This window comes from Brachyhypopomus gauderio, chromosome 6, assembly GCF_052324685.1.
Source record: "Brachyhypopomus gauderio isolate BG-103 chromosome 6, BGAUD_0.2, whole genome shotgun sequence".
NCBI lineage: Eukaryota > Metazoa > Chordata > Actinopteri > Gymnotiformes > Hypopomidae > Brachyhypopomus > Brachyhypopomus gauderio.
This window is the reverse complement of record NC_135216.1, coordinates 15,291,122-15,312,517: the sequence shown is the minus strand read 5'-3', so window position 1 is coordinate 15,312,517 and position 21,396 is coordinate 15,291,122. Positions and strand designations below refer to the sequence as shown.

The window sequence follows — 21,396 nt, the reverse complement described above, 5'->3', positions numbered from 1 at the left end:
GCCCAGATAACCGCGAGGGAGGGGCCGCGCCTGCACGGCCACGCCCACGGCACGCGCGTTCGAACAGCTGGACAACATACAACGGATGGTTGTGTGCGCCTGTGTTGAAGAACTACAGAACCGTCCCAAACACTTGTTGCTTTCACAAACGCTCTCTCTCTCCCTCGTGCGTGCACGGGTGGGATAGAGGCAGAAAAAATAAAACTTGATAAAGTAAATCAGGGGCCTACAGTATCAATCACAGCTTAGTTGCAATAGTAACATTCTTGTAAGTGATCTTTCTGAAGTATAAAGAGTTTCAAAATGGAAACCAAACGGGCAGCGTGTTCTCTGGGAAAGCACGACAGGTGGTTCAAACAGCGGCCAGAAGCTGTTCGGCGTCAATAGCCGCACTCGCCAGAGACAAAAACAGGTGTAAAAAAGACTGCTGTTCAGATAAGAACAAAGAAACCAAAGTCCTAACATGTATCTCTTCTTCCTCTTTGTATGTGTGTTTCAAAAATATATTTTATCTGTATAGTACTTCGACTATAATAACAAATCCATGTATTCAAGCATATTGTTTAAAATACTTAGTGCAAATGTGTCAAAGTTAATGCAAACTATCTTACCTACGAATTTGTTGGCATTATATTGGTGCCAATATGGCTGTCCCTTTAATTTATGTCAGAGTTTTATCATGTGATATTATTTCAGGCAAGTACACGTAAATAGACTCTCACATAGTAGAAAGTAACTTCATCATTGTCACAAATGTTCTCGTCACCAAAAGCTTGGTGACGCTTCACTGCTTCATACAAACCGAAAGAGCAGATTATTTTCTGTGTCTGTGTGTAATACAACCTGAGGAATCTAATATGGTCCAGAGTGAATTATTAATACGAGCTCTCATTTAGACTGCAAACCTCCATGTCATCTGAATGATACGTGTTTTGTGGATGCGTGCAACCGGAGAAGCCGTCTGTTTGGTGTGGCCCACCACGGTTCGCCTACTTTCTGACGCTCGGCACCTTGGGATACACAATTGAGGCTTTACAGAAAAAAAAACGTCGGTCGCCGACCAGCCGCAGGAGGCTGATATGAACCTGGTAGAGAGCATCTTTGGCATCTTGGTAAGTGCACTAATTTATTTATGCGCAGCCACACACCCAGAGCGCAGCAGGGTAATAGTGTCAGGCTTGGATTTCACCTGGATTACAATGGGAACCTATCCTGTTGCGTCCCCTAGTATCTCTGTCTTCATTTGGGTCGTGTGGTTTGACTGTTCTGAACAATTGAACAGTAAAATAATCGAGATATGATCCTTGTATAATTTTTGTTAATGGCCGTCTATAAATGAATCCACAGGGGCACTGTCAAAACTCCTTCTTCTGTCTCTCACGTGTCATGCATAGGTCAGGGGTCATACGAACCTGGAGTTAAACATACTTTATAGGAGGTACAAAGCAGCATAAGTTCTACTACATGCTAGGTTAGTATAGTATATGATAAAGTATACATGTTTGTGGTTAAAATAAATAAGAAGAAAGTCATCAACAAAGCATATACCTCACCAAGTCCATTTGCACTAAAGCTACTAAAATGCACTTTCAAATAAGCCTCTGGCAAAAAGTGTAAATGTCAAAAAAATGTGTATGCACATTTACACAAATATGCTCCCTGAAAGTTTGACGATTGTCTCTTCAAGAGGAAACATCTTACACTAAGTTTAAATGTGCTCCTTTGCCCACAGGCCACAGGTCAAAAGCTGTTATCAGATATGAATTTCAACAGATGTGGCTACAGTTGTGAGTTCCAGTCCTGGGTAAAAGACAGATTACCAGCAGCTGCCTTAGTGCTGCACACATATCTAAAGACACACACACACACACACACACACACACACACACACACACACACACACACACACACACACACACACAAAACCTCCACCTATAAAAGAAAAACATCTAACATTTTAATGAGACCTAGTTTTAACAAATTGCAACTGGCATAGTGTTTTGCCACAGTGCTAATTACTATGAGATACAGTTACATACACCAACCACATGAAAGGCCACTCTCAAATTCACACCTATAAAGATCTACTTGGCCACATGGTAATTTTCCTACGTTCAAACGTAATGACCAGTCAACCACACAGTGCCCCCTGGTGGTCTGCTTGAGTCCGCGTGTTATAAGGTGTTTTGCGTTTTGCCAGCTTGTTCACTTTCCTGTCAATATATTGACTTATAGATCAGTGCAACAAACTATAAAGCACAAAGAAATACATTTACACTTAAAATTACAACTGAAGTGGGGACTTTATGTATTTCTGAATGCATTCATAAGTAAACCAATCAGAAAAAGTACATTATATCGTAATTATGAAATATTTGATTATTGATACAAAAACATTGCTGTGGTTTAACACAAAATCTACATCTAAAGATATAAGCTGCTTAACATTTTATGTACTTTTGATCTTCAGTACCCTATCTTTCCCAATTTTCACACTATGCTATGCTAATCTCTAATAAAAACTCTTAATATATGTCTGTTTGTCCAAGTGCATGGCTGTCACTTGGAAAATAGTACATTAAAGAATATAGGTAGTAAAAAATATATATGCTTCAATCTTGTCAAGTGTTAAAAAAGTAAGACAATATATTCTAAACTAAATTGTTCTAAAGTGCACGTGCAGAACCGTATGCGTGTGAATCTCCCCAAACCAGTGTACTCTTATAGTATGGACTTGTGTCCTATCAAAATAACCTGCACAGAAACGAGCATGGCCAGACTTCTGCGTCACGGTCCACAAGAGGAACCTTGCGCTAAAAGAACTCATCGACGTCTTCAATCTTCTGAAAGGTGGAGTCATTCTCCAGCTCTGGAGAGTCACTCCACCTTCCGTCTGCTGCCCGTCCTCCGCTGCCACCCTCGCGTGGCTCTCCGTCTGGCTCCGGGAGGTGCGGGGTTGGAGGAGCGGGGCTGTGGTTCCGACCCATAGAGGCGCCCGCGTCGTCAACCCCGTCAGGAGCCGCGCCGCGCGGCCGCGCGCTCTTAGCCCTCAGCCGGCTGCGAAGCTCCTCCTCACGAACCTGCTCACAGGTACACCTGGGTTTACTGACCCGTTAGTACAGCAGGCGCTGCTCGCATGACGCACACTGCAGGCTTGGCCGTGTGTGTGTGTGTGTCAGCACTCGTATCTTTGAGTAGGGTTAGGCGATTTGGCTTTTCGTTTATGCCTGATGAACACAGACCACACAGACTGTGAGGTAGGTGTGGAGAACTGTTTCAGAGCTGTGATGTCTGCTGTACCTTTCTTCTCTCCTCTACTTGTTTCATTTTCTCTTCAATGTCTTTTCTGGTGACCTCGTGTCCGTTACGAGTCTTGAGTGACTCTAGACGAGGTGGCGGCCTCCTTCTTGGTCTATCTGCATCATTCAGCTACAGAGCAACACACACACACACACACACACACACGCACGCACGCAGTTGGCATAGCACATAGCACACTGTGTTTACACTTTATCACACCTCACTAGTCTAGCTACCATGATGTTGTAGGCTTCTCCACCACCCCCGACTTTGGGCTGGGCTGGAATGATGCCCTGACTTAGCAGTTGCTCCAGGATCACGCTGGAGTCTGGCCTCTCCGTCTCATGGGCCATTCCTGGACTCTGAGCTAAGGGTTCAGAGAAGAAGAGCGGACCTGAAGTAGATTTGTGTGTGTGTGTGTGTGTGTGTGTAACGTCATGAAATGTGTACATCATGCACTTAAACATTATGAGCAGACATTTTATGCCTGTATACCTCGTAAAGGCGGGAGTATCCTGGGCACAGGTAAGGCCGTGGCGTCTCCCGGGTCCAGACCCACTCCGCTGTCTGTGGTCTTCCTGGACACAGCGGAGTCACCGCGCGGACCCTCACGCGCTGCTGCAGCCTGTTACAATATAGAGCAGTAGCGGAAGCCACTGTCACCAAAAATACCGTGTAACTCCATAGCAGGTCGTTCAAATACTCATATCGCTGCATATCAAGTGTAAATAGGAGAAATGTTTTAGAGCATTCTTAAAAACTTTTGTTGTTTGTTGTTCACTGATAAAAACAACGCGAGGAACGGAAACGGTACCTCATTTACGTCCACGCTGCCCGGTTTCACGGGTTCGACCACCGAAAGTTTCGAGCTCCCGCAACCCATTTTCACTCTTTAGGACAACGATAAAATGTTTCAAACACTTATCAACGTTCAAACATTTTAAACAGCGAGCGCATTCCTACACATGAGCGACGTGCCCGTGTCCGGCGTCGCCAGGGACTCTGTGTCGCTAAGACTCGTTGCTACAATACATCTGACCCCACGTTTCCAAGGTCGCTACACTTTGTTACTTTGTGCCAGGCCGACATGTAAACATCACACATGCAACCTCATACGTCTCTTAATTTACCATACAATGGTCATTTTATTCTTACATTTGGTTTTAATGATCTACCTTTATTATTTACACAGCTCAAATAAAGTCAATCAATTAAATAAATAAATACATAAATGGAGATTGAAAGTTATTCTATTGCATGTTCAACAACAAAAAATAAAAACAAACAGCTGGATCTGAAAGTACGGATTTTTAATACAATTTTTATTAGACACTGGGAAGACAAAAATGAATCAGTTTTCACATCCGCACTGTCCATTGCTTCCATGCACATCACATGAACACATCACAGATGAACAGGGTGTGCTTGGGTCTCTTCTGGTTCCGTGGCCTTTATGGGTATTCTGTGGAGACCAGTAAGATGACTACAAACCTCCTGGCACTTTTGGTCTATCTCAATTGATTGGGTCTTTTCCTTTAAGCCCGCCTCCAGACTGAACAAATTCCTGTACATTGTGTCCAGTGTCTTCCTGTGTGGTATAAGTGGCAAGACATCACTATGAGATAAAGTCAATACTCATGATGAAAGACAAATGTTACTACTTGCAAGCCAGTTTTTGATATGGAAACGACTGATTGTGAATAATATGAAATTCAAATTTAATGGAAATTTATTTCTGAGCAAACCCAGAGCTGATATGGCAGTTCTGCTATTTCCAATACAATAATATGATGCCATCTATAGGATTCTCTATGCATAAGGCAGTTTTATAGTAAAAACATTTATCTCTATATTGTACACTCTCACCACATGTTTAGGTAAATCCTGGAATGCCATCCAGGGCCGGAGTAGGCCACTTTTTCAGCCTGGGAGTTTCATGCCCAAATCCGGCCCAAAATTATTTTTCCATCCTAATCGGCCCAAACTAGAGATTGACATGAGCCGGCCCATCGGAAATCCTCCCGAATCTCCCGATTAGCCACTCCGGCTCTGATGCCATCTGTCACATTTTTGCAATCTTATCTCAACCCTGGTTACTGAAAATCTATTGATTACATTTTATTTTTTGTTATATATACAAAATTTTGTTGTACACTGTGCGAGCCTAAAAGCAACAACATTTCGTTCTGCGTACACCCGTGTACAATGAATGACAATAAAGATTGTCTAAGTCTAAGTCTAGTAAGGGATCATGAGAATCATGGTAAGCCCAGAGAACATGTGTTTTGCGAGATGCTTAACAAAAGTTAAAAAACATCATGGCAAAGAACTAGAACAAGAAAGAATGAATCCCAGTTCACTCACTGGGAAAGAAGGAGCTTCTTCCTGAGGCAGAAGGTGTTGCTGCTGAGGCACGTGGTCTCCTGCAGGAGGCTGGTGTGTGGCTGCAACAGAGTCTCATGTCACTTCACCCATGCTGCAGCATCAGACGTTTTGAGGCGTCACGCCAGGGACAGCCCGTCATAGCGTGACACCTGTGCGTGCAACACACCTGATCCAGACAGCGCTCACAGTTCTCTCTCTGGGCCAGGACTTCCAGTCGGGCCTGAGCGAGCTGTTCCTCAGAACCCGAGATGAGGATCTGGCTCTCCACCTTCTGCATCTCCACGCGCAGCTCGTCCACAGAGTCCGTGGCCTGAAGGGGACATGTCGCGTTAGCACATGGCGGTCAGACCCTCCCAGTACTCAGCACTTCCCAGTTAACACAGCCTCACTTGTTGCCTCTCCCACTCGAGCGTGTCCTTGGCCCTGCTAAGTAGAGCTGGGCGATTAATCGATATTATCTATTAATTCGAATTTACAGTTAAGGACGATGTGTTTTTAAGAAAATCGATTTTCTGAGATTTAATTTTCACCACCGACGCTGCACTGTGGGCTCCCGTAGTTCAGTGAGTTTAGCACCTCCCACCCATCCACCCTCAACACACACACACACACACACACAAACATGACGGCGGAACTTGTGTCCAAGAAAAGAGCAACTAGCTCCGTGATCTGGAGTTGGTTCGGTTTCGTAGACCAAACAAGTCCTCGCTGTAAGGTGTGTTTGAAACCGATAGAGGGAGAGAGCGAAGAGTTCTATTGTTCAGTTGCGCTGTCAATAAAGTTTCCCTCCACGGGATATTTTGGATTAAGCAGTTTCTGCCTCGGTCACCAAACCCGCTTCAATGGATTATACTTTCGCGAGTGACCATAGCGCGCGGCTCCGCACACCTCGCGAGTGTGTAAAATGGAGACAAATTAAGTATTATATCGCGATCCATTCTTAGTGTTGACTTGTAACTCCCGCGGTAGCCCAATTCAAATGTAGCCCAAAAAACCGCACCCCGCGACCCCAGAATTTTTACCCGTGGCTGGATTTTCAAACAAGCCCAATTTGGCGTGAAAACGCGAACCTGGCAACTATGGTAGTATAAAGTATAAACTGTGGTAGTATAAAGAAACACCCCTCAAAAACAGTGGAAGGAACATTTACCTGACGAATTTTAATGTTACATTGTGTTTCGGGTTTGAAAAGTGCTGGAATTTAGGCTAAAGTGAGGGGAGCCCTGTTCTTAATCAGAATGTAGACAGCGTGACTGTCAGTACGCAACATGCAAGAATTGTTAAATTGTATTTGTTTTCCATTTTATTAAAGGGCACCAAATTATTTATATCTATTTATTTTTTGAGGGTGTGTTTTATTTATTTATTTATTTTAAGTTTGAGGTTGCATTGTGTCCATGCTTAAACTATGTTGGAGAAAGCCTTCTAAAAGTTACTGAATGTTCTCACTTGTTTACAATTGTTTTTTGCTTGTTTCTGGTTGCACTTTAACCCCAAAGGGGACATTTAAGTGAAAAATAAATTAAAACTTTTTTTTACCATTCCTTTATCATCTGTAGTTTTTTAGTAGAGAAAAATAAATCTATTAAAATCGAAAATCGGATAAAAAAAAATTAATCGAAGATTTTTTTGGAGGGCCATATCGCCCAGCTCTACTGCTAAGTTCATCTAGCCTCTTGCGAAAGGAGAACTCCGTGGCACCACGCTGGCTCCTCAGAGCGTTCGTGAGCTGCAGGGCGGACAGGCAAATGCACTCCGCTTGGCAACGTTAAAATGATAAAGATGAAAGACGCATATAAGTGACACCGCTTCATGCCATGTGCCCTACCTCAGACAGCTTGTGCTGCGTGTTACTGCGGAAGTAGGAGGAGTCTGTGATCACCCTCTCCGCCCCTTCCTTCAGACTCTTGCAGTGGGCTTCCCACTGCTTGTATGTCAAGGCTCTGTATTTGATAAAGACTTTGTACTAGTACTTGGTACTGTTAATAACACAAACATGTATCGAGGAAGATTACTGAGGTGCAGTGAAAACATTAGAATACATTGAAAACATGTAACAGGGGAGACTCTGACAGACAAACCCATTGGCAGTACTGGACACTTGGTATCTGTATCCAATGCTGGGTGACTGGGGGTCCAACATAAGGCATTGACTGTTTAGTGTGGCAGCCTTGTCCTTGTCTGTCTGGTCATGTAACAGTTGTCTGCGCAAATCCTTCAGTGTCCTAGAGATCAATTTGAAACAGGTTGTACACAAACATAATGTTCAGACCAAGATAAGAGAGTTAGTGTGTCTTTCAAAGTGCATATGACTTTTTTTAGTTGACCTTAGAAGCTCCAGAAGATCGAGAATACTCTGCTGACTCAGGTGCTTGACATGCTCACACAGCTTGACTTCTGCGCTCAAGTGCGCCTCCACGTGGTCATGGACGAGGTCCACACCCAAGCGCCCATCCCGCAGTGCCACACACTCCCCGAGGATCTGCCGGTGAAGGGACGTCTCCTGCAGGCACGTCTCTGCGCTGGCCTTCACCTGCACGGGCCAGAGATTGGGATCCTTGACAACCAGAACTCAGGCACCGAACTCTGACTTTTAACCTTAAATCTCATCCAAATAGCTTAGAAAAAGATTTTAAAATCTAAATCAAGTCCATTGTGGCAAAATGAAATTGGATCACGTCTGATTTGCAATAGGACCACTATGCATAGACAGGCAGGTGCAAGAATGGATGTTGCCCAGGGCAGAAATTAGGCTCTAGTTCTATAGCTTGACCCAATTTATTGTTAAGAATCACTATCTGCACAATGTTGCACCACAGTTACGACATGCTGCCAGTTTCCATGGACATCCATTTGATTCAAGCTTTATTTACTAAATCTTCCCAGTGGTTTCTGGGAAGTTTAGGGTGGCATGCATTTATGTTTGACATTTTGCAATTGTGTCCAATTTTAACAAAAGAAATCACTTCAAGAACTCAGTACATAGTGAAGACTCTTAAGCATAGCAGGGGGGCTGTTGTGCTATCTGATGTACCTGCTCTAGTTGAGATATCTCCTGATCAACCTGACTGATACTTTCAGCCATTTCACTCTTCCAAAGTTTTAGCTCTTCTACACGGCAACAGAGATCTGATTCTGTGTTTTGAGTGGCCCAGCGAATCTAAGGAAAAAAAAAAAAGAGACACATTAAAATAGCATTTTCCCCTCTCAAATTTCAAATCACCCTCTATGTGTAGAGGATTGACCTCCATGTCCACAGTGTTTGCACAGAGGGCACCGTAACAAAGCTTTTCAGGAAAAGTAAAAAAATAGAGTGGATTAAAATCTAAAAGATGATAATAAAAATTACCAGTGTTGGGAACGTTACTTTAAAAAAGTAATTAGTTATAGTTACTCACTACTTGTTCAAAAAAGTAACTGAGTTAGTAACTGAATTACTCTATAATAAAAGTAACTCGTTACCAGGGAAAGTAACTATTTGCGTTACAGTTAAAAAAAGGTTATATGCCAATTAATTAAGTTTTTTTTTTTAAGCAGTTTTCACAGTCAGTTGAAATGAGTAGATCAGAAAATTGTTTAACTTTTGATATTTATTGCACATCCACAGACCAGTGCAGGATAAAATCCTTTAAAATCCCAAATCTTTGAAAAAAAAAAAAAAAAGCAAAAGTAAACAGTTACACTATATAAAGTGCATTTACATCTATGAAATTAAATTAAATTCTCTCAACCTGAGACAACTGGTTTGTTCACAACAGAAGTAAACTTAACAATAAAACCTCTATTCTTAATTAAATAAATCAAATACCCAGTCTGGTAGACATTCAGGAACTTCAAGTATTTTCTTAAATAATGTTTGTATCGTCTTGAAAATGCTAGTTTTCTTCGGCTTGCTTCTGACGCCATTTCGGCCCCTTCTCCGTTTGTGTCGTGTCACTCGCGTGCTTCGGCGCGCGTGTAAAAACCCAGGTTCTGATTGGCTACCATAACGCTGCCTTAGCTAATCGCTTACTGACTTGTTAAGTTAAACAGGTGTTACACAAAGACCTGTGACCTATCGAGATCTGTTACTCCTCACTAGCCTGGGCAGCGGTCCGCTCGCATTAGTATATCAATATATAGTAACGCACCGCTTTTAATGACCAGTAACGTAAACGGCATTGTAACGACAGGAAAAGTAACTAATTATATTATCCCGTTACTGACAAAACGACGCCGTTACTTTTAACGGAGTTATTCGCAACACTGAAAATTACTATAAACAGTACAATACGGAAGTGGATTTAAGATACCACAGAATGACAAACTAGATCAAAGACCTTAAATTAGACCCAGAGTTAGAACTAAAAGTATTAAATGAACTAGAAGTAGCCTGTTAATGAAGAGTAAAGTTATATGACAACTGAACGATCAGCTGACTGGATAACGGCGGCTGCTGAGAGTCTTCACCTGGGCGCTGGCATCTTCACGCACACATCGCAGGTCTTGGCTGAGCTGACCTGCTGCTGTTCTCTGCAGCTCACACCTGCTTGTGATTAACTGGTTGTTGTTGGACCAGTCTAGCTGCGTGTATTTTGGGGCAGGCTTCAGGAAGCCACCCTTTAAGTCATGAGCTCTCCTGTGGGCGGGGATGAGTCAGGACCACAGTCAAAGCAACAGACATCTCATAAAGCAAAATAAAATACTTAGAGGTTTAGTTTAGAGCTAAAACATTAATGGCAAATGTCATTACTAACATTACTTACCACATGAAGCCTTTCTAAGAAATAAAGAGAAAACTGACAAACTGAGAGCACTGAAGATTACTTATTATTGAGGGGTTTGAAATTTGACAGTGAAACATATAACAAAACTCAAAACAAAGCATTTCTTAAATTGAATGTATACATATCTGTGATGATTACATTTCCATAGACATAGAATAGAATGCCTATGACCTCAGACGTCCATAAGCCTACACATATAATTAGTACGTACAACTATGGCTGCAGTTCATGGGCATTTAGAGCAATACAAACATTTGAAATCAGTCTCATTGATCATAAGCATTGGCATCCTTACAGTTCTGGTTCACTGCTACTACAGATGCTGGACTTCTCAGCAACAGATGTTTGATCTGTAGGCAAAAAGATGATCACTAAACATAGTCTGGGACCAAATGTCATAGTTTAGATAAACTCAGTTACCCTTCAGCAAGCATACATTGCATAAAAGTATAAACTGCATACACTGTGTAACACGCACAAACTGGTCATGTCTCATGCGTCGTAGTTCTCATGCATCAGTTATATTTTACACTGAAATGACGCTGACAGCACAACCGACAATGAAGTATTAACGTTTGGTTCTTTATCGAGCCACCAGATGGCGCCATTGGACCAATCATTTCTTGCATCACGGATTTACTGCAATCAAAACGTGATATCTTGGGGCTATTTACCGCCGCCCACGGGATCAACTCAGTGTGACGCGGCTCTACAAATGAGAAAAGGCGTTACAACTGTGGAAACTCCATCAGCCAATAACGTGCGCTGAGCTGATACTTGGTTCAATCAACCACGTACGCGAAGGTTCTTGTCACTTCCATCCACTTCACAGTAGAGTACAGCGCTTTAACTGGGCCGCTTTTGTGGTGCATTATGGCATCCACGCAGATCTCTCGGACGCTTTGTAAAGATGACGTTAATTATAAACTTCATTTTCGGATGATAAACGAGCAACAAGTGGAGGATATTACTATAGAATTCTTTTACAAACCCCATACGATCACTTTACTGACGTTCACCGTGATTAGTTTAATGTACTTTGCGTTCACCAGGTAATGTACCGAAAGTTTTCTTCTTGGACATCATTGTTTTGCATGCCTGTAATCCTACCAAGCATTAAATTCGTTGTATTTGCTGACATAGACGGTAACTATTATTATCTTTTGCATTGCAATAGTTCACCTAAATGATTTTAAACTTTTGTGGTAAGAATAACTGGATTATTTCGTACTGTAATGAGTGTACCGTATTTGAGATGTAAGTGATGAGCCTGAGGGTCCTGACAGCGTCTTCATCATATGGCTGTGTTGTAAGGCTCCTCATTGTAATCACTTCCTTCAATGTGCCGATGATGATCTTAAACCATTTTTGAACCTCTGACAGAAATGATGCTGACGGTGACGGTAACCTGCGCGTGGGCATTCTTCTAGTCGTCTCCTTCTTCCTCGTTATCAGTATCTTGGCTTTCCCAAATGGTACAGGCTACAATCATTTACGTTTGCAGCATTCCTGACCTCTTGAGAAGCTTTAGCTTAATTTAATTGTATTGAGGGTTATTTTTAATTATAAGATCATTTTTAAATGAATCTTTTCAAAATGTATAATTATGCAATTTTTTACTACAATGGATTGGCTTTGTGTGTATTGCACATTAAAAGGTATTTGCACAGGGTGTTAATGAATAATCTGGTAAACCTGGTGCCTTTATGGAGGTGTTTGCACTGTCTAAAAGCTGAACTGTTTCTCCAGGTCCGTTTGTACGACCACACCCAGCAGTATGGCGCATGGTGTTTGGTGAGTAGACCTGCTGCTGGTTTAGTGCTGTTGCAGGTTTATGGACTGAGATCCCTGAACTATGTTCCATCTTTGACAGGTCTCAGTGTCCTGTACTTCCTGTTTTTGGTGTTCCTCATCTTCCTCAGCTGGGACCAGGTGAAGGTTCTCCTGTACTGGCTGGACCCGGACCTGCGGTTCGCCACCCGGGAGGCTGACGTCATGGTGAGCGATCGGACCTTTCGTCCCCGTCTCATTGGCTGTGTTTCCATGTTGCAGGACTTACCTGCCGAGCGGCTGTGAGTGAGTGAGACCGAGGGCCTTGGCCCGTCATGCGGGGGCCGGTTCTTTCGGTTTCGGGAGTGACGTCATGTCCTGCTTCCCAAGAATGCTGAGGATGCTTGGATCTAAGATTAGATGAAGATAATGTTGCGTTCAAATGAGGGCACTGACGTCTGCTCGAGGAGGCGGTGTGTGCTCTCCAGATGTTAGATCTCAGTCCGCCATGTCACATGCTACTGAAGGGGGTGGTAGTGGAGTGGATCACATATCTCGCTGTTTCTGCTCTGCTGAAGAGACGTGAGCCTGTTGGGCTGTAGCTTTTAGTTAATGCTCGTCGTGTGCTTACGCTCTCTTGATCGCCTGACTAAGGGCTCTATGGTTAATTGTATATGCTTTGAAATCTCTGTTTTTACTGAGGTTGCATGTCAGGAATGTGAAAGAAAGAAAATGAAATAATTAGCTGGTTTTTGTGCCCTTACTCCACTCAGACACTGTAGTCTCAGTAATTCTGTCAAGAGTCGAGACCCCATTTCTTCAAAAGCACCATAGAGTTAAACAAGTCTTAAATGAGAGTGCGTGTTCAGTGTAACACTCTTTCTGCCATTTAAAGATGACCTTCATGTTACGATGGTGTTGGGAACTCCTGGCCCGGTTCAGGATTGGCACAGACACCATAGTGCATCAGCCTCACGTTAGACGTTGACTGCTGACACACCATCTATTACTAATAGAAATCATACTAACTTTCACTATAGTTATACTAAACATGGTTCCAAGCCTTTTGTATGCGTGCGTGCCTGTGTGCGAGCGAGTGTGCGTGCGAGCGAATGTGTGTGCGAGCGAGTGTGTGTTTCAGTCAGGTTGATAGTGTCAGGGTTGAGTAGACCACCTCAATGCTACACAGTGATAATCCGGTGATATGAGATTCATGAACGGGCAGTAAAGCAGCACCCCGCTGAGAACAGTTGACCTCTGACTTACTGGGTTGCTCTTTGACCCTTGGTATCAGGGTTAGGTTCCTAACATAAATAAGGAAGCTAATAAATAACATAATTTAATATATAATAATAACCTAATAAATAACATAAACATAAAGGTTGTTTCTGTGAAGGGCACTGTAGATATTCTGCACAGCCCAAATCTGTCTCCCTCGCTGTCTGTCTCCCTCGCTGTCTGTCTCCCTCACTGTCTGTCTCCCTCACTGTCTGTCTCCCTTACTGTCTGTCTCCCTCACTGTCTGTCTCCCTCACTGTCTGTCTCCCTCACTGTCTGTCTCCCTCACTGTCTGTCTCCCTCACTGTCTGTCTCCCTCACTGTCTGTCTCCCTCACTGTCTGTCTCCCTCACTGTCTCGTCTCTGGTTGGCAGGACTATGCGGTGAACTGTCACGTGATCACGCAGGAGCGCATCCTCAGTCACTTTGACATCTTTGCCTTCGGCCATTTCTTCGGCTGGGCCATGAAGGCCCTGCTCATCCGCAGCTATGGACTGTGCTGGACAATCAGCATCACATGGGAGCTAACGGAGGTGTGGCCTAAAGTGTGACATCATCTCTGTGTACACTAGATAAGTGTGGATTAAACAAGGGCGCTGCATTTTTAAGCAGGAATATTAGACCTTTATGAAGCTTGTTAGTCAGCCAGGTGTTATGCCACGTAATTTCTGTTAGGCTATCAAGATTTTATTCTGAGGGTGGGGGATTAAGCCTTGGAACTAATACAGGATTTACTGACAACCATGACTCTCCTGAGCCATGAGCTATGTATTTACCAGAGCCTCGTGTGGGCTGCCGTGTGTCCAGGTATTTACCAGAGCTCCGTGTGGGCTGCCGTGTGTCCAGGTATTTACCAGAGCTCCGTGTGGGCTGCAGTGTGTCCAGGTATTTACCAGAGCCCCGTGTGGGCTGCAGTGTGTCCAGGTATTTACCAGAGCTCCGTGTGGGCTACAGTGTGTCCATGTATTTACCAGAGCCCCGTGTGGGCTGCAGTGTGTCCAGGTATTTACCAGAGCTCCGTGTGGGCTGCCGTGTGTCCAGGTATTTACCAGAGCTCCGTGTGGGCTGCAGTGTGTCCAGGTATTTACCAGAGCCCCATGGGGGTTGCAGTGTGTCCAGGTATTTACCAGAGCTCCGTGTGGGCTGCAGTGTGTCCAGGTATTTACCAGAGCTCTGTGTGGGCTACAGTGTGTCCATGTATTTACCAGAGCCCCGTGTGGGCTGCAGTGTGTCCAGGTATTTACCAGAGACCCGTGTGGGCTGCCGTGTGTCCAGGTATTTACCAGAGCTCCGTGTGGGCTGCAGTGTGTCCAGGTATTTACCAGAGCCCCATGGGGGTTGCAGTGTGTCCAGGTATTTACCAGAGTTCCGTGTGGGCTGCAGTGTGTCCAGGTATTTACCAGAGCTCCGTGTGGGCTACAGTGTGTCCATGTATTTACCAGAGCCCCGTGTGGGCTGCAGTGTGTCCAGGTATTTACCAGAGACCCGTGTGGGCTGCCGTGTGTCCAGGTATTTACCAGAGCCCCGTGTGGGCTGCAGTGTGTCCAGGTATTTACCAGAGACCCGTGTGGGCTGCCGTGTGTCCAGGTATTTACCAGAGACCCGTGTGGGCTGCCGTGTGTCCAGGTATTTACCAGAGACCCGTGTGGGCTGCCGTGTGTCCAGGTATTTACCAGAGCCCCGTGTGGGCTGCAGTGTGTCCAGGTATTTACCAGAGCCCCGTGTGGGCTGCAGTGTGTCCAGGTATTTACCAGAGCTCCGTGTGGGCTGCAGTGTGTTCAGGTATTTACCAGAGCCCCGTGTGGGCTGCAGTGTGTCCAGGTATTTACCAGAGACCCGTGTGGGCTGCCGTGTGTCCAGGTATTTACCAGAGACCCGTGTGGGTTGCAGTGTGTCCAGGTATTTACCAGAGCCCCGTGTGGGCTGCAGTGTGTCCAGGTATTTACCAGAGCCCCGTGTGGGACGCTGTGTGTCCAGGTATTTACCAGAGCCCCGTGGGGGTTGCAGTGTGTCTAGCCGTGCAATAACTTTCCTGGGAGAGAAGCAGTGGTCATTAGTGAAAGTTGTTGTGCAGGATCACATTGAGTACCTGTTTATGCTGCAGTCCTCCTGGAGCTTTAGTTAAGTACACGAGGGATAAACACTGTAATCAGCTTCTGGTGTATAAAGGTTTTACAAGAAGCACATTCCATATGTTAAGACATCATGAGTGTTGCAGTGTTTCGATTTCTGAAGCAGTTGATTAATTTCTCTATAATCTTGTTTCTCTTTTTTCCCCCTCCCCTCTCTCTCTCCCTCTCTCTCTCTCCCTCTCTCCCCTCATCTGTCTTACTCTTCATTACCACACCTTCTTTCCCCTCAGCTGTTCTTCATGCACTTACTGCCTAACTTTGCAGAGTGCTGGTGGGACCAGGTGGTTCTGGACATCCTGCTGTGTAACGGAGGTGGCATATGGCTCGGGATGACGGTGTGTTGCTTCCTGGAGATGCGCAGGTACCACTGGGCCAGCATCAGGTGAGCCTGCCGCTCTGGGGATCGTCCTCCGTCCTGGGGGTGCTGTGATTGGCTGTGAGACAGACTGAACTCCAGGGCCTGGTCTGCTGAATGTGAGCATCGCTGTGCTGCCTCTACTCCTCACCGCTCCTACAGACTGGTCTCTTGCATAACTGCATAATATTGCAGAGTGTGCTTTTCATTAGAGTACATTTTATTCATCCTTCTTAATAGTCGCTTAGATGGTATATGATTGGCTGTGACCTTTGACATTACACCCCAGGAATCCCAGTTTAATGCGTGCGCAAAGACTGTCACTACATCTGTGCCACCACATGTTAGTATTTTTGTTGTTTCATAGCATTTGCATAGCTTAAAAAAGGAGAATCCCAGCAAGTGTAGTTTACTGTAATCATTTTCAAAACCTGCACTGGTAGATTCATATATGTATGGTTGGCCAATCCTGATTCTCCCCACTTGTGTCACTGTGTGCAGTTCTGTTTGATTGGTGTAGCAGGTGGAGGAAGGAGGTGGGATTGGACAGAGGCCTGTGACTCATTAGAATATTAGGACCATGCCTGAATTGTTTACAGATCAGCTCTGATGAGCCAATTCTGGTGGTGTTTTGTTTTTTGTATCTTTTTATTTTCTTATTTAGTTTGCTAAATGTTTAAATCAACACTCATGTTTGGTATTATACAAAAATTTTCATGTGTTCCTGGGACTTGTATTTGACTTATAGACTTATAGCATTTTGGACACACACTTTTGACGTCGAGTTTTGCCCTTTGAGTCATGAAAATCCATTCCCCAGGGTCAGAGGTCACAAGCTGAACCTGAGTAAATGAGAGACCAGATATCTGCACTTCAGCATGCAGAGATATCCATAATGTGGCAACGATAGATTAGCTTTATTATCTAATGAGGGGGACATCTGTGGTCAGCTAACCAAGTTCCTCAGGTGCCTTTCTGCAGGGCTTTCTTCCAAATCTAATGTTGGGGTTTACATATTCTCTACACCTTTAAGATGGTCTTTTCTACCATGCACAGAAGGAGAGCGTATATGGACGTGTTCACGTTGGGTTTGTAAGGATAGCTGTAATTCCCACGTCCATCTATATGTCCAGGGACATCCACAGCACCTCCGGGAAGCTAAAACGCGTCGCACTGCAGTTTACACCGGCCAGCTGGACCTACGTGCGCTGGTTTGACCCCAAATCATCATTCCAGAGGGTGGCAGGCATCTACCTCTTCATGATCTTCTGGCAGGTGGCTTGGATTCTGGATTGAGTTATTTTCCTGTCTAAGTATTCATTCATTATGGAGACTACTATTTCCTGGGACCCTTGTTTTAATATGTGTTTACATCATTTAGGCTGCATGTGTCATAAGACGCCTGTTTTTGTGCTCTTCTGTTGGTTGCCCAGCTCACGGAGCTAAACACGTTCTTCCTGAAGCACATCTTCGTGTTCCCGGCCTCTCATCCTCTCAGCTGGTGCCGAATCCTCTTCATCGGGATCATTACTGCCCCAACTGTACGGTATGGTCCTGCTCAGACTCCATACATTATTATACACTGACCACGCTTACGGCAATGCTGGCCAGACAACTGGATTCTGTGTTTGTTACTCTACAAGAACTGTACGTGTCCTGAGTCCTCATTCTATGGATGTGTCGGTACCACATTAAATAAATTACTTTGATAGTTATGACACACAAATTAAATCATGTTGATAGTTGGAGTCTTTTAGTCTTGGCTCATGAAAAAATTCACCTTGATTGTGCTTGATGGATGAAGGGTGAGACCTACTGCAGTGGACATACCGAGCTAACAACAGAGAGGTCCGCTGTCCCCGCAGATAGTTCAGTCCGTGTCTCTAATTGTGATGTACTATGTGTAAATTAAAAAAACTTCTGTTTATTTTAGGCAGTACTATGCATATCTTACAGACACGCAGTGTAAAAGAGTGGGAACCCAGTGTTGGGTGTTTGGGTGAGTATAAGCTTTAACCTTTATTATCTCATTTTCTCTTTAATTTCTCTCCTCCTCTCCTTTTCTGTCTCCTTAACTTGATCTAATACTACTGCTACCGTTAACACTGTTACTAGCAGTGTAGTATTACTGCTAGTAATACAACTAACCCTAACACTGAATAAATGATATTATTTCTGAACACTGCATGTATAGTTGACATATACTGATAACAATGGATAAATGATAAATAAATCTAAATGATAAAAACAGCTCTTTCAAGGGCTAAAAGCATCGTTCCTGCTCCATGAGGGTTAGTTTGATGAACCCCAGGGAGAAGCATCAAGCAGGAGCAGTAAGAATTACCTGCAGCACCTGGATAAGACACGAGGCTCTTCTGTGTAGTATCCTTAATGCGCCCTAGTTCAGACAGCTGTAATGCACTGAGATCACTTGTGTCCTGACCCACATCCCCTTCCTCACAGGGCCATCGCCTTCCTGGAAGCACTCGCGTGTATTAAGTTTGGACAAGACATCTTCTCCAAAACACAGCTCGTGTATGTGGTGGTCTGGCTTTTGTGTGTGGTGAGTACCGTATGCATACGGGGTTCTGCTCCTTTTATGTTTCTGTGGAAACTAAAACAAACATCCCAGATTCCCACATTACTGGATTTAATCAGGTGGCACCAGAATTTTATTTATGTTTATTTATGTATTATTTATTTATGTATATTTATTTGAAGGACATTTAAGGAATGGCTGCAATCTCGGTACGTTTGAGCATGTTAAGCTTGTGTATGTGCTGTATCATATATGTGCTGGGTGTATGACGGCCACGCTTGTTCCCCTCAGGCATTCATCACCTCTCTCTGCCTGTACGGGATGGTGTGGTATGAGCAGAGCTACTGCCTCAGGCTGCAGGTCAGTGTGTGGATCACAGCAGGAGGAAACCCTGTCATGCACACAGCCACAGTGACTCATCAAAGCCCTGCAGTGTTTGCTGAGCTGCTTGGACTCACGTCAATGGCAGGATGCGTCCTTACGCCCGTCACTAACCATCTTAACTGCTTGACATCTTTGTGTGATGTGTGCACAAAAGTTCTGCAAAGTTCCAATAGCTGTAGTTCATAAAGAAACATTTTGACTTGCCTTTCTATGTGGGTACCACTCACGCCAGTTTCTGCACTCTTAACGAATAATCGGTTATGTAAACTCTTTCCTTCAGAGCACCTCTGACTGTGATGAAAGCAATTTCACATACTCATGCGGTTATACACCCGAACCTTTTACAGGTAAGCTGTGTATCTGTAGGCTCGGTTTATGAAGGGTGCCTAAACCCTGAGGTTATTTCTTCTCTTAAGAGGCATCTGTTCAAAATCATCACTGCTGGGTTAGAGGAGTGAAGACTACCATTCTGCCTCTTTTTCTTTTCCCTCCTCAAGCTGACAGGAGCCCCAGCAGCAGCAGCTCCCGGACGTCTCGCCGGAGGAGGAGAGACTTGGGAAGGAGGAGGGCAAACGGAACCAGGAGCCAGCAGTAGGGGGAGCTAGCAGGGTAGCTAGGAGGGTAGCTAGCAGGGGAGCTAGCAGGGTAGCTAGGAGGGTAGCTAGCAGGGGAGCTAGCAGGGGAGCTAGCAGGGGAGCTAGCAGGGTAGCTAGCAGGGTAGCTAGGAGGGTAGCTAGGAGGGTAGCTAGCAGGGGAGCTAGCAGGGGAGCTAGTGTCCTCCCAGTCCTTCCAGTCCTCCCAGTAAGAGACGCTGCTGTAACTGTAAGGAGAGGTATACGGTTCACCAGGACGCCATGGAGATGTGGAGGGGCGAGACCGGTCACTACCAGCACACATTGCTGAGCACCAGGTTGTTATGGAAACCTAGTAAATAAGGTTTGAAGAATTCTTTAATGGTTGCTACTAAACAAAGTAAGGCACAAGTGGCATTCACTGGATAATGTAGTGGTACTGTTTTTCAAGTCTGAACTGTGACCCCAAGCTAGGTTTTTTCATAACTAAATCAGCCATGGTGCCTCTTTGCCCATCTTCCTACACCACTGTTATCAACTGGACAGTTCTATAGCTATGGATGCCACTGGGACAATTTTGCAACCAAATAAGACTGAAGGAATAAACTGAGACATTCCCGAGTCCTGGCTGTGTTCCTTTTTTCGGAAACTGTATATCCAGTTCATTATGCCTAAATGTCCTTGGGGGATTTGGTTTGATGGCAACCAGAGATCACAGTGCCTTAAGTTTTCACAATGCCAATATTAATCTTTTGTAAAACAGCCCACCTGCATATCGGTGCCACCATCAAGAAAAGGTTGCAGTACAATGATTTTTTTTCTGTTTACAAAAATTAACAATTTAAGAGGAAAATCAAACAAATGCTTAAGAATAAATAAACTAATGACAACTATTAATTAATAAGTATAATAACATGCTCATGAAGGTTTATTATAACATTATTGATCATGATGATGGCTATGTTGTGTCCCTCTTAACTGTGATAATTGAGATTTAGGTGCTGTATATTATTGCGGGTATTGGAATTGAGGGTAAATGTCTCCAAAAAATGAGAGGACCAAACTATCAGTGGAGCTAATGGCAGTATGTAAATGTTCAGTAACGTATGTGTATAATTACCAAATCAGAGTTCACCTGGGGATACATGTGGTCCTTGAAAATCCTTGATATATTTGACTTATTGTTTCTTTCCACTGAGGTTTTGCAGAGTATGTTTTGTGTATGTTATGATGTGAAACTACTACTGCAGTATTTCTAGACAGACCATAACAGCCTATTTTATTATTGTACAAATGTAAATTAATGTACCAATATCATGAATTTTATGCAGGGTCTGCACTACAACTTTGCTTGAATTGCATGTACAGTATAGGTTTATATGATTTTGTACTTGAGCACCATCAAGAGGATTTTGCAGGAATTTTCTGAAATGCCTGGTAATATAGTATTACAATATTGTCGAATAAATCTCTCAAGCAGAATTTTGAAATGTGGAATGTTTATTTTCTAGTATGGTGTCTGTTTATGACTAATTACAGTACATGCACTAGATTGGTAACATTAAATTACTTCTCACCCAAATAAACAAAACAAAAAACAAATACATTTCATCTGTATAGTGCAATTAATGGATAGAATGGATAACAATGAATTTATTTACAAAATATATAACTTGACACTTGTATGTGATACAAGTGCTTTTGTAGGTGAAAAATGTAATTTGCAGGTATTGATTGAATAATAGTGTGCATGTTAAATTAAGTATGTCTAACATATTTTGTGTATTCTTTTTAAATGATTGAAATTTAATATACACTGTAAAGGTATTTATTTGAATAGAAACGTTCACATGATGTGCATTTGTCATAGTGGGGAGAAGGGAAAAATCTATTTTAAAAATTGTAATAGATTTAA

General features: G+C 43.6%; 3 protein-coding genes across 6 annotated transcripts; 1 reads left to right on the top strand and 2 right to left on the bottom strand.

Moving 5' to 3' along the window:
- Positions 1-1,569: 1,569 nt before the first annotated feature.
- Positions 1,570-4,467, bottom strand: stmnd1 (stathmin domain containing 1). The gene is made up of 5 exons (XM_077009054.1): positions 4,115-4,467; positions 3,796-3,925; positions 3,537-3,667; positions 3,301-3,429; positions 1,570-3,080 (listed from the first exon to the last, which is right to left on the bottom strand). Exons 1-5 carry the CDS (start codon positions 4,181-4,183, stop codon positions 2,814-2,816), a joined length of 726 nt encoding a protein of 241 aa, XP_076865169.1. The 5' UTR covers positions 4,184-4,467; the 3' UTR covers positions 1,570-2,813.
- Positions 4,468-4,595: 128 nt separating this feature from the next.
- Positions 4,596-11,801, bottom strand: LOC143517001 (tektin-2-like). Its single transcript, XM_077009053.1, has 12 exons — positions 11,697-11,801; positions 10,431-10,801; positions 10,135-10,303; positions 8,720-8,845; positions 8,013-8,218; positions 7,767-7,910; positions 7,514-7,628; positions 7,350-7,414; positions 6,075-6,117; positions 5,852-5,995; positions 5,665-5,744; positions 4,596-4,888 (listed from the first exon to the last, which is right to left on the bottom strand). The coding sequence occupies exons 2-12, from the start codon at positions 10,433-10,435 to the stop codon at positions 4,705-4,707; spliced, it is 1,281 nt and encodes a 426-aa protein (XP_076865168.1). The 5' UTR covers positions 10,436-10,801; positions 11,697-11,801; the 3' UTR covers positions 4,596-4,704.
- On the top strand, positions 11,127-20,945 carry ptdss1b (phosphatidylserine synthase 1b). 4 transcript variants are annotated; one of them, XM_077009052.1, is made up of 13 exons: positions 11,146-11,503; positions 11,835-11,926; positions 12,201-12,245; positions 12,325-12,449; positions 13,874-14,032; positions 15,862-16,013; positions 17,120-17,261; positions 17,420-17,532; positions 17,920-17,985; positions 18,450-18,549; positions 18,817-18,885; positions 19,190-19,256; positions 19,407-20,945. In XM_077009052.1, exons 1-13 carry the CDS (start codon positions 11,325-11,327, stop codon positions 19,502-19,504), a joined length of 1,407 nt encoding a protein of 468 aa, XP_076865167.1. In that variant the 5' UTR covers positions 11,146-11,324; the 3' UTR covers positions 19,505-20,945. The 4 variants fall into 4 exon arrangements, 2 of the variants coding, with proteins under 2 accessions (XP_076865166.1, XP_076865167.1); XR_013131830.1 differs by having other exon boundaries at positions 11,143-11,503; positions 18,817-19,256; positions 19,407-19,488; XR_013131831.1 differs by lacking the exon at positions 13,874-14,032 and having other exon boundaries at positions 11,137-11,503; positions 18,817-19,256; positions 19,407-19,488.
- Positions 20,946-21,396: the final 451 nt, after the last annotated feature.

Coding starts and splice junctions, on each gene's coding strand:
- stmnd1 (XM_077009054.1), bottom strand. CDS start 4,183: ATGGGTTGCGGGAGCTCGAAACTTTCGGTGGTCGAACCCGTGAAACCG. Junction 3,668..3,795: donor GATACTCCCGCCTTTACGAG/GTATACAGGCAT, acceptor CTGAACCCTTAG/CTCAGAGTCCAGGAATGGCC. Junction 3,081..3,300: donor AAGTAGAGGAGAGAAGAAAG/GTACAGCAGACA, acceptor ACCTGTGAGCAG/GTTCGTGAGGAGGAGCTTCG.
- LOC143517001 (XM_077009053.1), bottom strand. Junction 6,118..7,349: donor TTTCGCAAGAGGCTAGATGA/ACTTAGCAGTAG, acceptor TCGCCCAGCTCT/ACTTAGCAGGGCCAAGGACA. Junction 5,996..6,074: donor TCGAGTGGGAGAGGCAACAA/GTGAGGCTGTGT, acceptor TGTCCCCTTCAG/GCCACGGACTCTGTGGACGA.
- ptdss1b (XM_077009051.1), top strand. CDS start 11,325: ATGGCATCCACGCAGATCTCTCGGACGCTTTGTAAAGATGACGTTAAT. Junction 12,246..12,324: donor AGTATGGCGCATGGTGTTTG/GTGAGTAGACCT, acceptor CATCTTTGACAG/GTCTCAGTGTCCTGTACTTC. Junction 12,450..13,873: donor CCCGGGAGGCTGACGTCATG/GTGAGCGATCGG, acceptor TCTGGTTGGCAG/GACTATGCGGTGAACTGTCA.